A 22553-nucleotide genomic window follows, 5' to 3' on the forward strand; every position below is an offset into this window, starting at 1 on the left:
CAAAAGTAATGTCTAAACTTTTAAATCCCAACTCTCAAATTCTCAAGCCAGAACTTCAAAAGTGATCACAAGGAGGAAATGGAGCTCTACACAAGCCAGGGTTATCTGTGAAATCGGAAACAGGAATAATGGCTTTGCGAGGAGGAATTTTCCCACTCGATCGAATAGTTTCTAGAAACATCGAATTCTTGAATGTCCTTCAAATTCAGCACCTCCTTTGGAATATTTCCACTCATGTTATTGCTTGAAGGAAAAAGTGTGGTAAGTTTTTGACATCTCCCATTGTGTCCTCATGGATTGGGCCGGTGAACATGTTAAGATGCAGATCAAGATCCATTAGGAGTGAAAGATTTCTGAATTCAGCTAGGATTGATGAGTGGAAACCATTGTTTGATAAGTTCAGAAATGAAAGGCTAGTCATGTTGCCTATCCGATGAGGTAACTTTCTAGTCCAGGAATTGCTTGATAAGTCAAATATGGAGACATATGATGAAGATAACCAACTCGGAAGCTGCCCTTCAATGCCGGTTCTTTCCAACAAGAGTCAAAAAAGTTTCAATCTTGCAAAAAAGCTTGGTACACTAACCAATCCCAAAGGATTAAATGAAAGGTCTAGAGTGTCTAGTCTTTGTAATTTTGCTAGCTGAGGTGGAATTTGACCAATGAATCGATTTTTCAACAAATCTAGTGTTTGTAGGTTAAGTAAATTGGAAAAACTTGAAGGAATCTTGCCTGTAAAATGATTGTTGGAGAAGAAAATGTCAGTGAGAATTGCAAGGTTCCTTCAAGGAATTTTCCTGAAAGTTTGTTGTTCTTGAAAATGAGCCTTTCTATCTTTGGGAGCTGGCCTAGTGATGCTGGCAAAGCACATGCGAGCTTGTTTTGGGATAACTGACAAAACCGCAGAGAATTAAGCCCAGAAATCGAAGAAGGAATGCTTCCATTGAGCTGATTATGATTGAGATACATCATGACTAATTGCGAAAGTGCACCAATAGACTGAGGTAGTCTACCACTTATCCGATTTCCGGATAGATCAAGATATGTTAAGCTCTTAAGCTTGCCAATGGAGACTGGAATGCTTCCGGATATATTGTTTCCATGTAGATCAAGCTTTGTTAGCAAAACCAACTTCCCAATTGAAGTTGGAATTGGCCCCGATAACCTATTTCTCTATAGGCCTAATTCCAAAAGTGAGCTCAAAGATCCAAAAACAGATGAAGGGACAACACCAAATATGTAATTATTACCAATATAGAGATTCTCCAATTTAAAAAGGTAGCGAAATGTCGTTGGTATCGAGCCAAATAACTTGTTTGAATCAAGGAAGAGATAAGTGTGGTGAGATAGCTCCCCAAATTTTGGTGGTATTGGACCCTTCAAGTCCTTGAGATTGCTGAGGTCAAGAAGTTGAAGAAACGATAAGTTGCCAAGATAAGGTCCCAGACATATATGTGTCGAACAAGAAGTCACTGCCCCAAACAAGCCTCGGCCGTGAGAGGTTGACAACCCTGCCAGAAGGGTCACACTTGATGCCTTCCCAAGTGGAGCAGCAGTCGGAGGATAGTGACCATGAATGGAGCAGTTTAGAAGGGTCCGAAATGATGTTGTGCTTGAAATGGAGAAGTGCTTGTTTATCTACTAAATGGCATGCTTTGGAGACAAGGAGTGAGAAGAGTTGTGAGAGAAAGAGGACTAGGGTTTTGTTGTGAACTGAGATCTTCATTTCTGATGGAAATGTGGAAATGTTAAAGCTAAAAAATCTTCACGCCTAATTACTCAAATGTTTGAGTATTTATTGAACAACGTATTCTTCAAGCAGCTGCAACACAAGAATTGTATAATTATTTAAATCTTCACAGTTCTAGCAGTATGCTTATTTGTCTCCTTCAATAAGCAATGTTCTTCATAATTAGTGGGAAGTGACTAGGATTGGATTGGTATTGATCATAAGTGGTTAAGTTTATACATTGAAGATGAAATTTAAGTAGAGTTTGTTTGATGAACTATTTGTACTACTGTTGACTCTAAAAATTAACTACCCAGCCTATGTGGCACGTAGGTCGAGTAATTAATAAACTAGCTACATCTTTCGGTTGTGTGCAGGGTGTGCCAACTTGTCGGCCAAGTTCGGCTAGGGAGTAAAATATGTTGATGTGGCGTTGGACGCACTGCTGACTTCATGATGTTGCGACTACGGCCAAGGAATGAACACGTCTCGGCTTTCAGGTTCTAGAGCCTAAAGACAATGTTGCTAGTTCTGCGAAGTTCAATATCAAATTCGACTTTCAATGTGCTGAATGTAGTAACATGGTAACACCTCACTTCACCGAGAAGGCTGATGAGATGACCTTTTCCAACAAGGACTTGAAAATCCTTGTCGACCGAGACTTGGATAGGTAATCAGTCGGCCGAAAAGCAGTGTTGTTTATCTAAACTGAAGGTGCTCATTGATTGGCTGATTCTACAGCTCCAATGTTGTTTATCCAAACTAAAGATGTCGCCAGTTGCCTTCATAGTGCTGTTTATCCAAATTGAAGATGTGTCGCCAGAAAAAAGAAAATAAAAATCTCAAGGTGTTTGAGAGGTTTCGCGTAAAGCGAGGGTTTGTGCAGGGCCGTTTGTATGTTGAATTGGTGATGACTTTATTTGTTGTTGTGCACCTTGTATTTATAGCATTCATATCTTTTGCTTTGCACGGCCAAATAATTTAGTAGAGTTCAACTGCAACTTTAACGCCTGAAACTGAAATTGATTCGTGTTTGAGTGCCAAGGCGTATCCTTCATATTGCTATCTGACTTTGCAAACAAAATAAAAGCCTATCTAGGCTTATCACATCACATAACATCAGAAGCCTAGCCTACCTAGGTTATTCCATCACCTTTAAACTCAACCATGCATGCATCCTGATCCCATCTAAATGAATTCCAAATTCATTTGTTTACTAATTATCACCGTACTTTAAATGGATAACAATCAGTTTGCAGCATACCACTTGAATCCATCAGTCAACCAAACTAATCCCATCCACACATTCACACGCCAAACACCCAAATCAACTTGAATTGTGCCGCCGTGTTTCCAGCATGGAGATATATATCTCAACCTTAAGAATAAATCACTAAAAGATAATTATCATAATATTATCCGTTAACAAAATTATCTTCACTTTTCTATCTAATGGTGTGAAACTATGCTCACTCAACGGCCTCGATTGCATGGAACGATGGTGTAAAATCGGGTCCAAACAACTACGCCTCGCATAAAAGATTGAAAATTATCTCTATACTGATTTTACCCCATATAAAAGTTAATGTAATTAGGCACCTGTGCCAAAATTTATCTCTACATCAAGGGATAAGCTTCATGTGATGATTGGCTAGCATTTATTGATCGAATAATGCTATTAAAATTATGAATGAGTTGTAAGAGAGAATTTATTTTGACCTAAACGTTCAAAACTCGGCCCCGTAAACCTATATAAACAAACACAAGATCGAATAATGTTGTGCTTGATTTGTAAAGCTTACTTATGATAGTCTGGCTCATGATAAGTATTGTGGCTTGGACTGTGTTGTGTGGATGATCATGATGCTTGTGGAGGCTTTGATCAAAGGAAAAGTGAAAAATGAAGAGTTAATGGTGCATATTTTCATTGTATTGCGCCCTTGTAAGTTGTAGCTAGGTACACTTACTGGTGGACTCTTACACAGTTACACTAGCACCCCAAGCAAACACAGTTACACTCAACCATTATTCGTGTTTTATAGTATGATAGCAATTAGTTGGCATGCCGCAAACTACTATAGCATTTTGTGTCAAAAATACAATATTATAAGCGTGGGAGACATGGTAAAAGGAATGCTTAATCACATTATTGATGTGTGTGTGTGTGTGTGTGTGGGAGGGATGTATGTGTGGGAGGGAGGGAGGGAGGGAGGGAGGGGATAGTGAAAGAAAACTAATGAAAAGAGTTTAAAAATTTTAATCCAAATGACAAAAAGATGTTGTAAGTGAATAGTACTAGAGTGACTTTTTAGAGTAAAAATGTCATTTTCGTTAAAAGTATACAGTAATGAGAGTGTTTCGTTAAAACTCTCTAAAGTGAATGGTACGTAGAAACAGGAGTATAGAGAAGTGGTATAATTGATTAAGGGTTGATTTGATATTGTTATGCTTTGAAAAAAAAAATTGCTTCTGCTATGCTGTGAGAATAAACTCATTTTTTCTGCTTCATGTTTTTATCTTTTTTTTACCCAAAATTGTGAAAATAAGCTGTTTTTAAGTGTTTACCAAACATATTTTTGAGCTCAACTTTTTTTTATACCTAATTTTTATAAAAATATCTCAGTATCAAACCAGTACTAGACCTCCCGCCTCTAAAGTGGATAGTAAACAAATGAAACCACGTGAGTGTTAACGTTCCTTTGTCAGAGAAGCAACTGATTAGTTTACTAACGTCATAAACGTCATCTACCATCAGACAAGGACTTCCCCTCTCATTATTATTACCATTATATAACCAAATATTTCCTCAATTTCCCCACTTTCCGAAACTATAAAAAACTAAAAATAGAAATAAAACTACAAAAGAACTACACCAACAAAAAAAAAAAAAAAAAAAAAAACAATGCTTGGTTACTCAAAAAGTGAGTAGCAACTCCTACTCAAAATTATTTGTTACTAATTTATAAAACTTTGTGTTTATAATTAGAATCATTCATATTATAAATCACTCTGTAAAAACCGCTTCTGCAAAAAATCAATTAAAACTAAAGTCGTTTAGTAATTGAACTGTATATAAACAAATGAACACAATTGGTAAAAGTATTACGAACCGTCCATGTTTGCCATAATAGATTGACTAAATGACCTTAGCTTTAATTCATAGATGATCTTTACAATTTTTTACAGTGTGATTTATAGTATGAACGATTCTGATTATAAATACAAAACTCTATAATTCAAACATTAAGAGTTTTGAATAAGAATTTCTACTTAGAGTAGCCAATTATTGTTAAAAAAATGAAGGAAATTAGTAATAATTTATCATATTTGCACTCTTTATAGTTTAGGTCTTGTTTTTCTAAAAAAATTAAACTTTATTACTTTGAAGGTACAAATTATTACCGGCTACTAGTTTCACATAACACGCAATAAGTAAGAATAATTCTTTAACTGTAATCTTCTATCCATGTTAAGAAGATTGATTTTTTTTTCATTAAAAAAAAAAAAAAAAAAAAAAAAAAAAGGAGAGATGCTAATATAGACTCTCTTCAAAGTAAAACTATTCATGAATTTTCTATCTTACATGTTTTATGAATAAAATTTTATAATGTGAACACAAAAATTAACGTTAAACTGTAAAATAATAGATAATCTATAAAGAATCTCACTTTATCAACATGACATGAGTAAGTAAACAAACCAGTGAGCCAAGTAAGTGTTGCGTCAAAGTTAACCCGACTAATAGACCAAGAACTCGTAATCTCAGGGACTACAGTGTCGAACTTTCTAAAATAATAGAGACTAAACTGTTACTGAGAGTAAATTAGAAGAGTGGAAAATGAAATTAATCCAATATTATGTCATAATCTTACAATAATAATAACGTTAATTCATGTTCTTATTCATGGGATCATCGGGCCGAAGCTTCTACACTCATGAAACGATTTCTGATCGCCACCTTGACAAAAGAAGAAAACTCTCGGACACCTGTACAGGCAGTTATCCCCCAAACCCACATTCGCCGAACCCGGTTTTAACCGCAGCAGCGGACCCGGTATGGGTCCGAACAAGTAGTTCCCACCCAGCAGGAGCCTGTCGAACGCCGAGACTCCGGGGCCGGGCACCGCCACTTTGAATGCGTACTGGGTCGGAATCATACCCGTAAACTTATTGTTCTCCAGCGTCAAAGCCGAGAGCTTCGGCATCGCCGCCATAAACGGCGGCAGCATCCCCCTGAGGTCGTTGTTGCTTAGGTCTAGTGCAATGAGCTCGCTATGGGTGCCCGGAGAAAGAGAAACCGGAGATTGTACGGACGTGAATTGGTTGAAGGAGAGAGTGAGCTGCTGTAGCGACGGGTGGTTGAAGAGGTGGGCAGGGACGGCGCCGCCGAGGTGGTTGTGACTCAGGTCGAGCACTTGCAAAAAGCCCAACTGTTTGATGTTTTCCGGGATGCTTCCTTCTAAGCTGTTATTTCGCATGGAGATTTGGAGCAGAGATGGCGGAAAATTTATTGGGACGCCACCGGATATGGCGTTGTTGCTGACGTCCAAGTAGTAGAGGCTCTGGAGAGAAACCAATTCGGGAAACTCGCCTCCGAGCCGGTTCCCCTGAAGCTCAAGCCGCTTCAACTGCGCCAGGCCGTTCAAGCTCGGTGGGATTGCGCCGTCGAGGCGGTTGTTGTCGAGGAAAAGCTCCTGGAGGTTCGAAAGCGATCCAATTGAGCCGGGAATAGCGCCGGAGAACGAATTGGCGGAGAGACCGAGTCGACTCAGCCGTGTTAAGTTGGAGAGCGAGTCCGGGATCGATCCGGAGAAAAAGTTGTTGGAGAGGTCGAGCGTTTGTAAATACGGGAAGTTCCAGGATAGGGAGGAGAGCGAGCCGGAGTAAGCGGCCTGGTCAAGGGTGAGCTCGGTGAGCCGGCTGGCGGACGAGGAGTTGTCGACCGGTTCGCATCGGAAGCCACAGGTGAACCGGTCGCTGAAGAGGTTGTCGCAGGGGTCGAGGGTGAAGTCCCAGGAGCTGACGCACGAGCCGGGACTCACTGAATCGGGGTTGAGTGAGTTCTTGAACTCCTTGAGAGCTTCAATGTCGGCCCAGAAAGTCTTGGATTCTGCTAAAAGTTGCAGACTTGCAGCTGAAATTATCAAAATAATCAGGGAGGACAGAGACAAATTGTGTATTTGAACACCCATTTGGTGGTTTTTGTTGAAATTTGATCAGTGCGAGTGGGGAGTGAGTAAAAGTATGGGGGTGGAGTTGCAGAAACAGGGGGAGGAAGGAGAGGTTGATCTGGACCGTTGGTTTGGAATCAGAAGTGGGAATTTTGATGTGGGCAAGGAAGAAAAGTACTTGTGAGGAAAGCGCTTATGCTGGCTTTTCGTATTGGGAATCAGACACAGTTCAGAGATGTTTATATGGGAGTGGCCTCACGGGTCAGTTGTCACAGAGAGAGAGAGAGAGATTGAGATTGGTGCTAGTATTGTTGGATTAGAGTATTGACTGTTGAAGTATATAGTGACGTGTGTTGGTTGGGCCGAAGCAGCTGCTGCTACTTGCTAGTGTTGACTGTTGAGCTGTCTTTGGTATTTATGCATGAGAATGACGATCGTAGAATGAGTTTAACGTTGCGTGATGTTCAAATTCATTAGTACAATATTATATATAAAGTTGAAGTAAAAGATAAAGCAAAGGTTCTTGAGGTCGTTATCACCCACTTCTACATCAACAGCCCGTACTCATGACAGATTTTTGTCAGGTATTCAAGCCCTACTCAACAATTCATATGTCATAGTACAAATACAGAAGATGATTTTCTTTTTCGCGTTCCTCTACTAATATTATCATATGCGAAATACTCGTTTAGATTCCGGGCAATTTGAAAAATTTCTCCATACTCATCCACTAAGGCTACAATTGATACTATTACTATAATGTTTTATTTACAGAAAAATACTTAGCTTCTTCTATGCATTGAGTTGTTTTTCCATGTAATACTTTGTATGTTAAAGATCTCCTGTGATTGTAAAGAGACATTATTGTGAACATGTCAAACTGTAATTTACAGTCAACAAGAAGACGAAATCGTGTATTTGAGATAATAAGCGGCTGTGTTAAGATAAATTATATCTCAAATAAATTATAGTATGAGATAATACCCTCTATATGCCAATATGCTTTGGTTGATGCCCTCCTAGCTCTCAATCGAATAGGATCCTGATCCTTTTCCTTTATTTCTCTATAAGCCACTACAAAATGGCATCTTTACAAAAGCAAAAACCAGTTCTTGATTGCAATCACAAAAAAAGACAAAGATAAAAATAAAGGTGGGTAGGTGGCCATTTGATTCAGTTGCTACAGAGAGCCTCCGAGGTGGTGGGCGATTACTGATTAGAGTAACCCATCACTAACGTCAAATCGAGTCGTTGTTTAAGCACTTTTATCATAAGTGCTTATTAGATGAGCTAACAAACTTGAAACACAGCAAACTTCTCCCAAAGGCCAACCCATTTCCGTTATGCAGATTCGCGTCTGGTAGTTTCCAACTTTCAACCACCGCTCGGGAACATTGTTTAGAAATCATACTATGAATTAGGGATGGGCAAACGGGTAGAGGAACCGCGGGTCGGGGCGGGTAATGTAGGTTTGGGGCAGGTATGGGCTGGTTCCAAATGTTTTAGAAAATAAACAGGCGGGGCCCATGTCATTTACGGGGTGGGCCGGTTCCTAAACCCTACAAAAAGGAGGCCCAGGACCGATCCGTTTCTAATTATAATCAATGGTTGAGATTGAATGATAACTTATCATTCAATCTGAACCGTTAGTTTGTACCCTAGTTTCACATTCTCACCATGGTCTCACTCACAGACTCATTCACTCACTCCCACCTTTCCTCCACCATCCGTCACTCAACTCACTCTCTCGACTCCCTCGACTCCTTTCACGTCGCGACCAACACAACCCATCCAGCCATCATCCGACCTCAACGACATCCCAATTCCTAGGACCCAAAGAACCCCCAACTCCTATAACCTCGATTCTCTCCTCTTCGACAACACCACCGCCGTCACGACCACCATCACCCCCCATCACCGACGTCGAGGACACTGTGCGACTAGCCTAGATTCTTTTACTTGCCTGGCTACCGGTAAGTCTACTTCTTCGAAAATTGAACTGCTACCAGCCTATGTGGATTTGTTAGGTTAGGATTGTGGATCTGTTAGGATGGGATTGTGGATATGTTAAGATGGTATTGAACTGCTACCAACCTATGGGTGAAGGAATTGTGGATCTGTTAGGATGGGAATGGGATTTGGGATTTGAGATTTGGGATTTGTGTTGGGATGTGTTTGGTTATTGATGATGAAACCCTAGAAATGAAAAGCTAGGTCAGCTGGTTGCAACTGGGATTAGGATTTCAATCTGAGTAGGCAATTTTGAATTTAATTGATCAAAAACTGCGTTTTCAGATTTGGGTTTTTTTCTTCTTCTTGTTTTTGTTAGGGTTTCACGTATGCTTATTCTGCTAGGTTCAACATTTCATGCTTTCTGTCACTTGAATGTTGTTACAATTCTAAAACAAATTCAGTTGTGTAAAAGAAGCCACAATCAGAAAGACTTAAATCAGTCACAGTAGATTTCTTTTCTTAACCAAAATGATACAATTCTAGAGATAAATAATAGCACAAATAAATAGCACATCATCTTGAAATATAACAATGGATATTTGATTAATATAGTGAACAATCTTGTGATACCTACGAACTACGAAGCATATATACGAATATGGTTACGGTGTGATACAAATTAATGTTAGTGCGTAATGTTTTACTGTGATCCACTTAAAGGTCTGATTAGTTATGCATATATGGCAACTGTTTGATAAGTTTGGCATATGAATAACGATATCCACATGAGTTATGCACTAAATAAGAGTATAAGACCACAAATGTGGCACATTCATGTACTAATCATAATGTACAATTGTCAATGTGGAGACTCCTAAATTGTTTGTTTCATGTTTATACTATCCAAGCCTTCATGAACTACGATCTTGTTTCTAAAAGACTACAAACTCAAAAGTTGAAGAATAAAACAATTGGAAAGAGGTTGCAGTCAGTTGCATACTTGCTCTTTAACTGTATTTAAGCTTGCCTCAATTGTATCACTTTTTTTTTTTCAGGGCACGAGTGCTCCTTAACAGCTCGATACAAAGATATCGTATCTCAAGTGCTGGACACATATCCGCTGGTGATTCATCACTTATAACAGCTCTGTACAAAGTTTCGCTACCCTTGCCTGTTACATACTTATAGCTTGTAGTTGTACTTACACCCGTTGCTATTTATGAACTTTTGTTTAATAATAAATTTGTACTTACAGCTTGGTATAAGTTGCTACTAGGTTATGTTTGATGCATTTGAAATGCTATTCATTTATCTTGAAGAGTGGTTAGTAGGTCAATTCCATTATTCTGTGGTTGGATATATATATATATATATATATATATATATATGTGTGTGTGTGTGTGTGTGTGTGCGCGCGCGTGCGTGTGCGTGTGTAGTTTTGAATTTGTGCAGTTTTTGAATCTGTGTAAAAATGCAGTTTTTGAATCTGTGCCGTTTTGTGCAGTTTTTGCTTCTTCTATGTTGTGCATTTCTGCGTGTTGTGCATTTATGTGTTGTGTGCTAAGTTTAGCTCTGTGTGTTTTGATTACTATATGGTGGGAAAACAGTGAATGTGCTTCTTCTTTGTTTTGATTATTAATTGGTGTGCATATTTTGAAATATCTTTATTTGATTAATGAATATACTTTCATTATTTAATTTTTACAGATTTTTACATAATGTTTCAATCTCAAAGCCAAAGTACCCCTAGTATTAATGTAGCTTCATCTACGGCTACATCACCATCACCATGTCCTCCACAACCACCAACACAAGCACAACCCACACAGTCAAAATCATCAATGCCTCCCCCAAAACCCTCCTCCTCCAGAAAAAGAAAAGCACCACCTATTCCAAAGACAAAACAACCAACTATATTAGCTACACTAGAGAGATCTTCTTCTGAAAAATCTTGGGTTTGGGATCATATCACTAAGTGTACCGTCTCGGAAATACAAGAAGTAGAAAATGATGGAAAGAAAGAGATGGCGGAGGTACAAGTATTGAAGGCTAAGAGTAACCATTGTAAGTCCCTTTTTGCATGTGATACTAGTGGGGGGTGGAACTAGTACTTACATTAAACATATCAATAAACATTGCAAGTCATATAAACCAACTGATGAGTTGCAAAAGGTTCTAGGCAGTTCTGGACCTTCTGGGGACGTTAAAAACATGGTTATTGCTAAAGGGTGGAGCTAAGAAGAGGCAGTGGAAGGTATTGTTGAGTATATTGTGATTGACGAGGTAGCTTTTAGTTGTGTGAAAGTGAGGGGTTTAGGCGGATGATGTGGAAAGTTTAGCCTAAATTGCATGTTCTATCTCGGTGAACTATTGTGAGGAATTTATTCACTATGTATGATACCGTGAAAGATCCGTTAAAAAGGGAGATACACAAGCATAGAATGAGCTTGACTTCTGATACATTGACAAGTGTGCAAAATTTGAACTACATGGTGCTAACTGCTCATTTTGTGGATGATGAATGAAATATGCACAAAAGGATTCTAAACTTTTATTTGATTTCAAGTCATGAAGGCAAATAAATAGGGAAGATGATTAAGCAATGTTTGGTTAAGTGGGAGATTGAAAATGTGATGTGTATCTCAGTTGACAATGCATCGGCTAATAAGGTGGCAATTGAGTATATTGTTCGTAAAATGCAGAAATGACCTAATACTAAAATGATTATGAATAGCAAGTTTATGCATGTGAGGTGCTTAGCTCATATTATCAATTTGGTAGTGAAAGATGGGTTGAAAAGATTGGATACAAGTGTGGATGCTCTTAGAAATGCTGTGCGGTTTGTGAGATCAAGTCCCTGAAGGTTTAGTTATTTCAAGAAATGTTTGGAGAATGAGAAGTTGGATAGTAGGGGTCTAGTTGTTATGGATGTGCCTACTAGGTGGAATATACATGATGCTAGAATCTTGCTTGAAGTTTAAAAAAGCATTTGAAAGGATGTACGAAGATGATAAAGCCAATATACACTCCACCTATTTCAGGGAAAAGGTGCTTAATGATGAAGTAGAAGAAGTGGCGTGTAAAGGGAGGGTTGGACCACCTAAGGAGGAAGATTGGGATGGTGCAGAAGTGTTTGTGAAATTTTTGAAGGCCTTCTATCTTGTAACTTTGAAAGTTAGTGCAAGTAAGTATCCCACATCTAATACAGCTGTTCATGATGTCATTACTATGGAGAACGAGATTGAAAAGCTTTTTTTGCTTGAATATATGCAAACTGGAGGAACTGTAAAGTTGGTGCTACGTGATATGACAATGAGCATGAGAGCCAAACATCGAAAGTATTTTGGTTTAATTGAGTCCCTTAGTCAAATATTTGTAGTTGCCCTTGTCTTAGACCCAAAGTTCAAATTGAGACACTACATGCACTTGTGTAGAAAGCAATTATAGCTTCCTGAAGAAGAGATTGAACAGAAAAGTAATGAATATGCTCACCAAGTTTTCGGTTCACAAACACAACAAAAGGGTAAAAAAGATTTAGTTGTTGACACTTCTTGTTCAAGGGTAAAACAATCATCTTCTAGTGTAGCAATAGAAAATCCAATGATATTTAGTCAAATGATGGATGATTGGGAGAAGGAACTAGAAGACATCGAGGATATTACGCTTGCACATGAGGTGGATAGGTATCTCCTTGACACTCTAGAGAAAGCACCACATGGTTCATCATTTGACGTTTTGAAATGGTGGAAGTTGAAAGGGAGGAGCACATACACTTGCTTTGATAGCGAAAGATGTGTTGCGAATTCAAGTGTCAATAGTTGCCAGTGAGAGTGCATTTAGTGCAGGAAAGAGAGTAATTGACCCTTTAGATCATCTCTCCTTCCTCAAACAATGGAGTCATTGATACGCCTCCAAAACTGGTTAAGAAGTGAATCAATTAGCAACATTGAGTATGAAGCAAGTCCGGCGGAGCTCGAATTTTATCAAGAGTGTGAAGAAGGTAATTATTTTGTTTTGTATAGTTTGGTTTATAACTTTATATTAATTGGTTTACAATTAATGTGCTTGTGTTCTTTGTTGTAGAATATAAAAGAAGAAGAGCAGCAGCAAATACTATATCTACAACTACAACTACAAATTCAACAATCTCACTAAGTGTTCCTGAAATTAAAGCTCCTCAAACAACTCGAATGAATAAAGGAAAAAGAATTGCGGTAATATTTTAAACTCAAATGAATAAACTTTAAATTTCAATGATTCAATGAGGATAATATGATGTTGGACATTAAAAATGTCATGTATATATTCTATTTTTCCTTACAGATTCAATGAGGAATGGTGTTGGAACGTGGACGTTGGATGTGGTTTGATTTTTGTTAATCTATGTATTTGGAGTCTTGGACAATGTGTTGTTATTTTTGACGATGTCATGTAATATTGTTATTTTGGACTCTCGGAATTTGGATATGTTATTATTTTGGACGTTGGTAGTGCCGTGGTAGAATCATAGAATATGTGCAATTGCAATTTGTGCAATTGCTACAATTTGAGGTTTGCAGTATGTGTAAATTGCAATAATCTCATATAACCAACATAATCTGCAGCAGTGATCTTTCCTTTTACCAAAAGCCAACTTTATCAGCAAGAACTGTTAAAGTTGAACATTTACAGTTGTGCACCAGAAGATGGCTGCAATATATTATATATAGCTAATAGCTTTAAATTTTTGTAGGACGAATATTGGGCTCCTCAAGATTTCAAGAGGCTATTATCGAACAATGCTTGAATCTGTGCCGGTGTAATGGTGCAATGTAACGTTTGAAACTGAATTTGTGCTGCTGTAATTGTTTTTTCCTAAACCAAAAAAATAAAAAATAAAAAAGGGGAACCGTAGACCCGGCCTGTGCCCAGCCCTACTATGAATTGAGATACACATCTACTAACTGGGTTCATGTCGTAGCAGTCGTATTTCGGTGTGGTTAGTATAATCACACACAGTAAATGTCTGTTAGACTAAAACAAATAACTATAACCCGATCTCCTTTTCGTTGGGAGAGATCACGAGTTCAAATATGATGGACGACAATTGTTGAAAAAGAGAGAAATAATAACATGGCCAAAATGGGAAAGATAAAAAGTTGAGATAATTAAGGGAGCTGGTTAGTTACTGTTAGCAATGGTTACACTATAAACTGATATTTATTTTTATTTTGTACTACAATTTTTCGTCATTCGGGCTGAAGAACTAACTAGTTTAAAAAAATTGAAACATGTAAAATAAAAAATGCCTGTACATTCTATAATCAGGCAGGGTGAAGATGCTCCTATTTAATAATAATCGAAGTATAACTGACCAAAGCATAGTCCATTCGAAAAGAATTGGAACAGGAAGGGCACCTTTCATATTATTTTGCACTTATGGACCTCCCTCGGGCGACCGTTCCAACTTGGTGTACTTATCCTCGCTTTTTTGGCCGATTCTTCCCATATACTGCCTCACAGATTTGTGATTCGTCTCAAAATTAAAATACATTTCCCTAATCTGCAGATTGTCATTAACAATGAATTAGTTGGGGTGAATAGTAAATTAGTAGGAGCAAGCACTACTGAGGGAAAGGCCGAAACAAGAATGGTAGAGCAGACAGAGAAACCTATTTACCTCAATCAAATTACTTGAACCAAGACTAACAAGTTGTCCGGTAGCAACTTCTTCTCCATTCAAATAAATTGAACTCTTGCCGAGATTCTTCAAAGAGAAAGAACCGTCTCCTTCCATCTTTATAAGAGCCTAGAGGTAATTAACAATAGACATTAAAAATCATAGCCAAAATTTCTTGAAATGAATTTAATAACAGAAAAACAAACGATTAACAATTCCTCCTCCTACCCTGCTGCAAAGTCAAATTTATATAGACAATGACCAAAGTCATGTTTCCGGGTTGGACATTAAAAGCTAACATCGATAAGATAAAGAAGGTTTTAGCACATAAACAGATTTTAATCTACAATCTCATCCCTTTGTAATTCCATAAACAGTTTTTCACTCCCTTTGCACTCCTTGTTTCTTATGCTCCGGTTCTCCTTTTGTTTATTCAATTACCCAGAGAACAAAACTTAGAGGGAGGAGCATGAACGGATAAAATCGGTGCCCCCTCACAATTTAATGTATCATTTGTTGAAAAACTCAAGAACCAATTAATATGACACCTTAATCCCATCCTACAAGTTGAGCCAAATATTATATCAAAGAGCAAGTAAGGGACAAAAAATTTCCGGAAACAATCACATTAGGACGGAAAAAAGTCCCACCTGCCGCCGAGATATTTTGTTATGTAGCCCTTCCTTTCCCAAGTCAATATCAACTTCGTTATCTTCTGTTGATCTGCCAATTATTACCTACATGGTAGGAAGAAGTTGCAACAGCTCTGCATAGGAGTTGCATGAATCTGAATCAAAACTTTAAAATCCAAAAAACATACCTCAGTTTTCTTAATGTACTTCTTTATATGGTTACCATACAATACCGCGAGTGCACCTTTAGATGCAAGGGTTCTTTGCATAGAGGATCGTGCACATTGTTCAAACCTTATGATGTTCCTTTTAGAATCCTCATTTTGATACCCTAAGACTGCAAATACCACAGAAAAAATTGAAAAAAAAAAGACACACACAGTGTATCGACCATAATGCCAGACATTCTTTGACTGCCACATATAAGGCTGAACTCTTTTCTCACATTTGGCAGATGGTTTATAATGGAAGGCAGCTATTGTAAACTTTTTAACACTTATTAAACATCTAATCTTTTAAATGTATACATTTAAATAATTTCTGAAAATAAATATAATAAAAAAGAGCTCAGAGGAGTTACCTTCACTGCTGATGTATGAATCCTGATCCAGTGGACATAAATCCATCTCAAGTATCTGAAAATAACATAAGTTAGGGAGGTAGATCCTAGAAATGAACTAAGTGGAAGATTACAGAAAAACTCGCAAATCAACAAAACTATTAATGCTTGCCATCGCTTCGATATCAGAAAAACAAGGAATGTCAGCATCATCATCATCAACATCATCATCAGATTCTTCCTCAGATTCTTCATGATCTAGTGCTGCTGGGTTGGCTTCTGGTTCTGGGAGAGTCGTAGAACCTGGCTCTGTGAATAAGGGTGCAAGTTCTGCAATTGTAAATGGAGCTTCTAATCCCTGTTCACAACAATCAGCTTTAGTAATAGATATTTACAAGGGCAACCAAGAAATTTATGAAGGGACTGCAGTAAAATATAATAACCTCTTCTTTGAACACTCGATTGGTGATAGACTTAACTGGTGCATGTGCTGATCTGCTTTGGCTTTGGTCGGCAATGACAGTTTTATCATGTTTGGAGATTGAAGCTACACAGTTACTATCACCAAATGGAGCTTTAACTCCAAAAGAACCAAGTGCATGGTTGGGGCTGTTTTCTCTACTTGTGTCGTATCCTACCATCCGGGGAACCTTAAAAGGTCGTGTGGGATCTTCTTCTTTCCTTTGCTGATCGCAATTCCTTTTTCCCGTAGAGGAAGCCAACTCATGAGCTCCTTTTAAGGTTGGTTGCACCACAGCATGAACAGTTGCAGCAGATGGGAATATATCATCATTGCATGGGATTTCAGGGTCCTCAGTATTCAATGTGCAAATCATCTCTTCATGATTATGTTCAGGAGTAAGAGGATGTGGCACTGATGTAGATGCTGTCATATTGGCTTCGGAACAAGAGATAACATGCTGATCATCTGGGTCAGAGTGAGATGGTTCAGAAGCAACATCCATCTCAGCAGCCCGCACATTGTCTGTAACAGCTTGGCATGAATCTGAAACCAACTTTGGGGGCTGACAAAAGTTGGGTGCATCATTTTCATGAACATCTTTGGTCTCGCTCAACAGAATCGGATTCAGGTTTTCAGAAGAGAACTTATCTATTGACTCCTTGCCATTTACATCCATGAAGGTAAGCTCATCATTCGCAAGGTATATATCTGCATAATCACCTCCGGAAATCGTGACAGACCTAATCAGTTCATCATTTAACAATTCCTCAGAATGGTCAACTTCATATTGAGATGAACCAATATTATCCACATCCATATCATCAGTAACTGCCAATGTCTTTCGGGCACCCTCGCCATTAACCCCCATGCTGACATCCATGGGCATTTCAGGTGCCGGTACATCCTCAATCGTTTTCCAAAGAGGCTCATCTATTGATGCATGAGATGGCCCTATATCTTCCGCATCTGAGGCATTCCCAAAATCAATTCCATCATCTCGGTGAGTAGGCAGATCATGACAAGCATTATCATGGCAAAAATCATTCTCTCCTAATCCGCTACCTGGCAATAACGAAACCTGTTCAACAAATCCATTCGAGCACCCTTCCCCCACAACTCCTTCCACCCCAAGATTTCCAATCGAAACACACTCTCCACCTCCCTCCATCCCATGGTTTCCAATCGAAACACACTCTCCACCTCCCTCGACCCCATGATTTCCAATCGAAACACACTCTCCACCACGAAATGCATGAGTGGCATTGCCGTTATCCACATCACAGTCCAAAAACACGGGCTGATTATGATCTCCAACCCCAAAATTTTCCTCTAAAGCCTTGCCATCATCAACATCCGGCCCAAAAAGAAAATTACGATCGAAAAACTCCTTCTGATAAGAATCGTGATCAACGGAATTAACAGCGCAGTGTTTCCTCTCTATCTTCCGCATAGCATAGTAATGCTTTCGTATGCTATTGGATTTTCGATTCAAACCCCTAGAAAGAGTGAATCTACCAGCCTTGGACGCTGAGTTGGAATTGCAACCTTCCAATTCCACCAACCGAGCCGACGCCTCCGCAGAGACATCGGCGTCATAGAGGAGTGAGTACCACCGATCCCGCAACTCTCCGATCGTGAATTTGCGCGAAAATCGTACCGCGCCTCTGGCAAGTGCTTCCAGAGAAGCACCCGTCTGTAATCGTTAAAAGCACCAAACAGATTTTCAACTATCAATTCTAACGATCGCTCCATAAAAATAAATAAATAATAAAAATTATAAAACCGGACACAGCGCACAAGAGGATGATAGCTTTAAATGGCAGTAACGGCAATAACTGAAAAGTTCAAGGACTGAAAAGGAAATTGCGCAGAAAATTGCAGAGGATTACCTCCATGGCGTCCTTCAAGCGGAGGTCGTCTTCCGGGATCCACGGAAGAGGCGAAGCCACTGCTTCCATGTGAATTTGAAGCCTCTGAAATCGTTCCGAAATTCAAATTCAAAGTTAAGTTCCAAAATTTTCAAAATTTGTTGGAGATCTCTGCTAATTCGAAGCTGTGAGAGTTGTGAATTCTCTGACAGTGGTGGTGGAGTTGCAGAGAGTGGCGAGTTACTGGGTTCGACCGAGTCGGGCGAGTGGGAAGAGCGCCAGCAGTGAAAAGTACCAACTGAGTTGTCTGACTTTGCAAACACGCGCGCAACTGTTTATGCACTCGCTCGCTGGCTCCCTCGCTCGCTGAGTTAAGCTGCGCGATTCGCGTTTTGAGATTTGATTTGGCTTGCGTTTTGGGTAGGACTGGTACTGCCCTCTTTTTTTATTTTCAAACATTGCTATTGTTGTTTTGTGAGCGTAATCAGTTTTGGAATAAATTTGTTCAATATTTAGTAAAATATATTTGTTTTATAAAACTGCTATAATTATAGACCTAAAATGACATTGATTTTAATTTTAATTTTTTCTCTACCTCTATATATATATATATATATATTGAGAATAAAGTCTAAAAAATAAGATCAATTGTTGAATTCGTTTCAATTGACAGATTTAATCATGTATAAATATTAGAAAGGGCAGAAACCCCATCTCTGCAAACATGAATAGATATATCTTTATTTTACAATTATTCACGAACAAATTTATCTTCATCACTAGCCACTGCGAAGGATTTGTCTTTAATGAAAGTATTTTATTTTTAGAGTTAATATTTTTTTTATAATTTAAATTGAATGTAAAACTACGATATTTGGCTTTGGAACTGAACTATTTTCTTATAACTAAGAAGAACTTTCACTTTAATAGGAAGGAAGCTTAATCGAAATGAAATGAATCAATTTTTTTTTTTATGATTGGTATAAACATCAACAATTTCGAATTGGATTAGTTTCTCCTCAACAAATAAGTGCTTAGGCTAAAAAAATCCTACCTAGTGGAAAATCATTAGGTACATGTTAAACACCTCGATTTTTTTACGACCATACAAAGAAAATATTTTATTAAATCCAAAATAGATCTCTCAAAATTGACGCATTCATCGTATAACTACCTAAAAATATGTTGAATCATTTGAAACACCAAGAGATAAAATAGTAATTAACAACATTTTGAATTCAAAACTTAATTTAAATTAGAAACATAAAAATTAGTTACAAAAGTTGATTATTTTTATTTAAAAAAAAATCTTTCAATTAAAGAATGCAAATTTAATTTCTTTACTAAAATATAAAAAATAAGTATCATGTGAAAGGTCAATTGCAGACTCCTACACGGGCCTAACAATCTAATTAAATACTATAAAATCTAGAAATTTATTAAAAAAAACATAAAATTTGAAAAAATAAAAAACATAAAACTAAAATTAAAATTAATTCCTACAGACCCACCCCACTCATTCAAACCCCCACTAAGACCAGATCACCGATCCAAACAACCAGAACAAGCAGACCATCCATCAAAACCGCCATTGCGATCAAACCACCCAACCACTACCCAGCTTAGCTCATCCCCTCGCCTAACGGCCCTAACCCACTTCCACGACTCCCAGTCTCCCAGCAACCACATTGGCGTGCCCATCTCTATTTATCGTTCCCAACCAGCAGCCACACCCGTTTTAGTTTTTTTCTGTAAATTTTAATTTCATTTTTATAAACCTTTCTTGATCTATCTATGCGTACTCTCTCATAATCTGAGAAGTAAACTCTTCTATCTCACTCATAATTTTGTCTGATCATCCAAGCGAAGGATTTCAATCTCACGAGACAACAAGCTATATATAGCTTGGAAGAGAAGACGAGGAGAAAGAAAGGGGACAATGTGAGAGAAAGAAAGGAACTGGATCTCATCCGGATTCATATGTCTGAGCCTGCTGAGCAGTTGATCCGGATTGTTGAAATTTAATTCAACAGTTATAATTATTATAACTTTTAAATAGTTTCTTTATTTGTAACCGTTGTATCAAATTTCAAAAGCCCAAATCGCCTACTCAGCAAGCTCAGTTTTATTAAATCTAGAGGGAATCCGGTTCCAGAAAGAAACAAGTCGATTTTCATTTACAAAAAATCATTAAAAAGTCATTGTTCATCCGTGTTTAAGAAATAAGAAGGAAAGAAAAAAAGAAAAAAAAAAGCAGTTTAAAACATACCTTTGTTGCTTCCGCTTTTCGGGTTTGAATGAGTTTTAATTGTTAAAAAGGCAAAACATTTTTATTTACCAAACATAAAATACAACCCAACCTTTTTTTATACTTACTTTTTAAAACAGTTATGCACTCTACTTAATCTGTAATCTGATTCGTGGGATTCGATTTTATTTTTGAGTTTCGTGCAATTGGCCAAAATGTTTTGACTGCTGTAGACATAATTTATTGAATCATTATGAAGGATTGAGAGGGGAGGGTGTGTCAACAATAGAGATAAAGAGAGAGATATGTGGTTGGGGATGTGTTATTCCATCACAATCTTTATTTATGATTACAAGTCTAATAGGATAATATTTAATTTGAGAGATATGATAGAATCTATTAAAGATATCTCAGATATGATAGGATTTACACAACAATATTCCTACATAGATATGATTGCAACATTGACCAGTATTAAATAGCAATTTTTCTTTCTTTTGAGTTTCGTTATTCTATCATTTATTTTAGTATTAATCTATAATAAAAAATGTATCAATCTAATTCGCAACAACGATGTCGTTATGAGAAGTTGTCATGCATCGAGTAAAGCCCCCAAGACACGAGTCCAGATTTTCTACACCCAAATACCCTTGTGGCCCCTTTGTGGCCCTTCTAAATTTGCGACATGTGTCCACCCACTCACTAATCCTAACTCTGTTATTTTTTTTGTTATCCTTAACTTCTGTTATTTGCTAAATTTTTGGAAAAAGAAATTGCAAAAGCCATACAACGTTGGACTTTTCCAAATATCCCTCTATTGCGCGACTCCCCTTCTTCCTCACTATGGCTTCCAAAGTTCTCTGTTTCCATGTCGTAAGTATTGAACCATGGAGCCAAAATATCCATATTCGTAGAGTAGAGCATGACTCTAGAGAATGAGCTACTGTAAGTAAATTTTTTTTTTCTTATTTTATTTGTGAATGGACATGTCAAAGGGTTGAGATAGATTAGTCAGTCGATATGGCTGTTTGTTTTTTGTTTTTTTTTTTCATTGCTAACCTTTGCCCAAATTTTGGTCTTTAATTCCATTTCAATTATGGTCTTGGAAGCATCATAATTAATTGTGGACAATCTTTCTTTTTACTTGCAGAATATAGACATCACAAAGAACTTTATGGAGTATCAAACTGAAGTGCATCGTAAGATGGATTTTGAAGGTGATATTTCCTTGAATAATTTTTTTGAAGGTGAGTGCAGTGACAAAAAGTTCGAAGATATAACGAATAGTGAAAAGATTGTTTTGGTTCATTCCAAAATACAAAAAAGAATTCATTCCAACAATTGGCATGGAGTTTGAAACAGAAGTTTAAGTGTATAATTTTTACAAGACTTATGCATATCATGTTGGCTTCGGCGTTAGAAGAAGTAATGCACATAGAAGGAAAGACGACATGTTTAAAGACATGATTTTTGTTTGTTCTGCTCAAGGTTACTGTGGACTTGATAAACCTGATGCTAATGTTCAACATCATTGTCCTGAGACTAGATTTGGGTGCTAAGCAAGGTTGCAAATAAATTCCCCCATACCTGGTAAGTATGTTGTGGTTGACTTTGTTGCCGAGCATACACATGGGACAACAAGCCCATCTAAGACACATTTTTTTAGAGCTCACAAGAACATTAGTGTTGCCCAAAAAACCTTAGCTGATATGGCTATTAGTCGGGAATTACTCCAAAAGCAACTATTGAATTTTTTAGTAGACAAGCTAGTGGCCTTGAAAATCTTGGGTTTATTCCTGAGGATTATAGGAATTACTTATGTTCTAAGCGAACAACTGAAATGAAGATAGGGGATATTGGCGGAGTGCCGGAATATTTGAAACAAATGCAATTGAATGACCCACTTTTTTTTATGCAATACAAGTGGATGAAGATGATTTGATAACAAATATTTTTTGGGTAGATGCAAAAATGATGGTTGATTACGATTATTTAGGTGATGTGGTATGTTTTGATACAACCTATAGGAAAAATAAAGAAGGAAGACATTTTGTTATGTTTGTTGGCATAAGCAAACAATTATACTTGGTGTTGCATTGTTGTATGTTGCGATTGCCTCAACATTCATGTGGTTGTTTGACACTTTTGCCAAGGCCATGTCAGGAAAGAGACCACAAACCATTCTTACCGACCAAGATGTTGCAATGGCTAAAGCGTTGCTTGACACATGGCTAGAGACATGTCATCAATTATGCATTTAGCATATATATC

General features: G+C 37.7%; 2 protein-coding genes across 3 annotated transcripts; both read right to left on the minus strand.

Annotated features, from left to right (window-relative positions):
• Positions 1–5616: 5616 nt before the first annotated feature.
• On the minus strand, positions 5617–7169 carry LOC137719826 (LRR receptor-like serine/threonine-protein kinase ERECTA). The gene has a single exon (XM_068458836.1). It carries the CDS (start codon positions 6919–6921, stop codon positions 5632–5634), a length of 1290 nt encoding a protein of 429 aa, XP_068314937.1. The 5' UTR covers positions 6922–7169; the 3' UTR covers positions 5617–5631.
• A 6652-nt stretch (positions 7170–13821) lies between these two features.
• LOC137745114 (uncharacterized) lies at positions 13822–18388 on the minus strand. Of its 2 annotated transcripts, none has more exons than XM_068485007.1 (8): positions 18056–18388; positions 16183–17859; positions 15876–16061; positions 15725–15779; positions 15333–15481; positions 15163–15249; positions 14513–14641; positions 13822–14395 (listed from the first exon to the last, which is right to left on the minus strand). In XM_068485007.1, exons 1-8 carry the CDS (start codon positions 18122–18124, stop codon positions 14270–14272), a joined length of 2478 nt encoding a protein of 825 aa, XP_068341108.1. In that variant the 5' UTR covers positions 18125–18388; the 3' UTR covers positions 13822–14269. The 2 variants fall into 2 exon arrangements, with proteins under 2 accessions (XP_068341108.1, XP_068341100.1); XM_068484999.1 differs by having other exon boundaries at positions 16147–17859.
• Positions 18389–22553: the final 4165 nt, after the last annotated feature.

Source organism: Pyrus communis, chromosome 1 (genome assembly GCF_963583255.1).
Source record: "Pyrus communis chromosome 1, drPyrComm1.1, whole genome shotgun sequence".
Lineage (NCBI taxonomy): Eukaryota > Viridiplantae > Streptophyta > Magnoliopsida > Rosales > Rosaceae > Pyrus > Pyrus communis.